We start from the raw sequence: 3671 nt of genomic DNA, 5'->3' as shown, positions 1-3671 counted from the left end.
TAGGTATATTTATGCTTCATATACACAGTTAAAAAATAAAAAATTATCTAGCTTTGATACGATCATCGCATATAGCACCGTACCGAATGTGTGCGCACTACATATCATACCAAACTTGATCTGGCATATTACCAATCAAATTCAATTCGTCGGATGCGACTAAGGTGCGATTAAGGCAATAAGGTCCATCTGGTTACACAATGGAAGGGATGGGGTCCCATGATGTAATCATTGCATGATTTTTTGTTGTTGTTTATATGTATATATTTATGTATTTATAAAAACTACGCCATTGTACCGCTTAAAGAATCGCCACTACCATCAACACTTTTGCGCTTGTCCGCGGGTTGATGCCACATTGGTATTTTTCTAAGGTCGTATCCATCCTTCCCTTTCAGACCTTGGCGAACATAGAAGGCATAGTACCCTGTGAACAGAAGAGTGATGATAGGACTGTCATCTTATTGTCAGGTTTAATATTAAAGCATTGGCAAAAAAACACGCAGGAAAAAGCTTCAAAGTTGCTCAAGCGGGGCGATTATGTGATTCCTATATCTATAAAGTATACAGGTACATGCTCACAATATATGTTAGGGCACCCAAAAAAGAAGACAAAGCAACGTAGCATACATCCTGGAACACCCACGGCGAATCCCACGGCTAATATGACGGCTGCAGTTTCCCAGTGACCTGTGGCGAAGAATGCTATTGCAGCAATCACAGCGACTGCGGCAATACCAGACAGAAACAGCTAAATTAGTGAAAGCAATGATAGCACATTGTGTATTTAGGCTTCCCAGGCTTTTCATTAGAGTAGCCAAGCAAATACTTCACACTATACCTACAATGTCATTCCACAGTATATCTATCAATAATCGTAAATATCGCTTGCGAGGCCCAAACAGTATACATATCACATAGAAGCGACATAAGAGAAGAATGAACCAACAAGAGGCACATCGCGATAGCTTCCAGCTTTTAAGATTCGTATATAAACACGCAAGCCAACGTTACCTACCTATTGAAAGTATACATAGAGTTCCAATGAGACTTGATGTTCTCTTATTGTCTGATATCCGTTGCCTTTTCGCCACTTTTTTATTATGCGTTAACTTTGCCCTGTGTATATCGAGCGATCATCAGAGTTGAGTGACCGGTTAAATGCATCACAGGTCATACTAACAGATAAAGTGTCTACAACGGAAACGCCGTCACCTAAGTCAATAAATAGGTAAAGATGTAATTGGGGATCAATCGCCCCAAAATTGCAAAACCATGAATTGATTAGTTGCGCGAAAACTAGTCGATTGGTCCACTGCGCACCCTAACCACATTTATAATCGGGAAAAAACAAAAACAAAAATGAACGAAAACAAAAGAGCAGACATATACATACATACCTATTATAACAAATATACGCTCAGACATGACACAAGAGCCCGCACCAAGAACCGTACAAACATATTTGAATATGCGCAAACGCACCTGATATGTGAATGAAAGCAAAAATAACCACTTTACAGCCTGAAATAATACAAAACGCTTGATGTAGTATGGCACCCAGTTGGGATATCACTCCAAAATCGAACCAGAACCCAAGCCCATTTTTCTCAACTATAATTACAAAAGCCTTTTTATCTATCTTCAAGGGCCCGCGTGCTGTCCTATACATATTCACAGTGATCAAAACACGTGCGCGCCAGATGTGATACGCGATGTGACGTGATATAATCTAAATCGTTCAAATTCTGGACAACAAGCCCACAAAGACGTAGCAGTCACTTACAAGATGCAATGAACTTTACGTAGACGAATTATCACAATCGCAAATATTTAACTCGATCAACTTGATACACACATAAAACACCTAGTGTGCCATTTACTATACCCTTGAATCGGCACAAGAAGGAAAGAATAAATCGGTATTTACGACATACATCTTCTGTGCGGTCGGGTCTACTTCCGGAGCGTGCTGATCAGTTATTTCTTCGAACGATCTCATGGACATCAGTACCGATGTGGTCCTTTATATTACAAAAGAATAAGGGCTTTCAGTACCAGAAAGGTATGCGCACGATGCCTGGCATGTGTAGCGTTGCAAAAAAATATGTCTACGCCAACTACTCAGCAGCAGAGACCGCCTCCCTTTTATTTCATCAATTGCATATGAGGTTGGAACTGAGAGAAGAGGACTATACTCGCAATGTATACTACGTATCACAACCTCATATCAAGTTGTGAATCTCAAATCATATATCCAAATATAAGCACGACTGGTGTTTAAAGCTGCTCAGAGGCGTTCTAAGGATCCTCACGGGTCTATTTCGAATATTGCAAGTGCAACCTTGCGCAGCACTCACAAATCACTCACAGAATGACAGTGCTCATTGGGATGCTATGCGTGCATGAGGATACAGGTAGGAACAGTACGCCATACTCAACAACATAAGCGTAGTATCCCAGTTTCTAGTCCAGAAGACTCACTTACCTCGCTGCCGATAAATTATCGCTACTTTCATCGGCCTTTGAAAAGGGATATAATGAATTTGTGAATTTAGGATTTAAGCAAGATCTCGCGGCTGATGAGGCGCAAAGCAGGAAAAGTAATTTTAAATAGACGGTACATGGATTTGATCAGCCTGACCAACTCTCGAAAGAGCGTCGTTGCAGAGTATACACGTTCAATGTGCTGAACTGCACTACAAACCCACGCCAATACCAGTGCACACAGTAAACATAGATACAATGGGACATCAGAGTTGGCAGTTGGATAAAAAACTATAGATTTTTACAGAATCGCCAGAATGATATTGATCACAGGACACGAGTCCACCTACCATACACAAAAGTTCGGCGAATGATACATCTCGCGGATACTGAGTAAGCAGGCTCTTTATTAGTATCCAACTACATAAAAGCTCCATTCACCAGCAAGTAATGTGAATTTCGTGTACCAAAAAGACTTAGCGGTGCCAAGTCAACATCGAATACATTGAAAGGCCAATACAATATAGAAGTAATCCACTACGAGTATGACTATACACTGTACACCGTATTCAGTGAAAGCATCATGTGGGGTAAGCCTACTCACTGCAAGTTCAACCAATGAAAAAACTGTAGCTATATACCTCACGTCCAAATTCTGGTACACATGGCCAGCATGTTGCAGTACTACAGTTCACCGGAATTCGTATATCTAAAAAGCAGTGCCAACCACACAGCACATCAGAAAATTTGACCAACACTCACTCGACACCTTCATGTGTACTTCCATGGTACACAGGCTGACATACCGCATGGCTACGGTCTACCAACGCTCCAACACTCGACACACTCTGTTCTTCAATCCCCTTGACAGGCCTGCTTTGACTCGTCTTGTTCTTGTTTTTTGGCATTTTCAGATCTTGGTATATCTGTGAAAGAACAACGTGTTGATTAAATTCACGCATTTATATTTTGGTGATGTTCAGGGCGATTGTTCTAAAAATTGTACACTAAGAAGAATACTTCCTCACAGAGAAACAATTTGCAGCCACGGTACAATATCTACAAACCGGCGGATACCTATATAGATACAATCTCTGACTCTTTCATACTGCGGTCACCTGCTTAAGTCCTCGCACGCACACACGCACACACACACACACATATATATATCGATATATACAACC

General features: G+C 40.9%; 1 protein-coding gene across 1 annotated transcript; it reads right to left on the bottom strand.

Moving 5' to 3' along the window:
* Window positions 1-284: 284 nt before the first annotated feature.
* Window positions 285-3395, bottom strand: SARC_10846 (hypothetical protein; the record flags this gene model as incomplete). The annotated part of the gene is made up of 6 exons (XM_014295095.1): window positions 285-427; window positions 631-726; window positions 1019-1119; window positions 1938-2024; window positions 2489-2523; window positions 3294-3395. 6 exons carry the CDS (start codon window positions 3393-3395, stop codon window positions 285-287), a joined length of 564 nt encoding a protein of 187 aa, XP_014150570.1.
* Between the last annotated feature and the right edge of the window lie 276 nt (window positions 3396-3671).

This window comes from Sphaeroforma arctica (genome assembly GCF_001186125.1).
Source record: "Sphaeroforma arctica JP610 unplaced genomic scaffold supercont1.1412, whole genome shotgun sequence".
Taxonomy (NCBI): domain Eukaryota; class Ichthyosporea; order Ichthyophonida; genus Sphaeroforma; species Sphaeroforma arctica.
The sequence above is the reverse complement of the archived record's forward strand: the minus strand, read 5'-3'. Positions and strand labels throughout refer to the sequence as shown.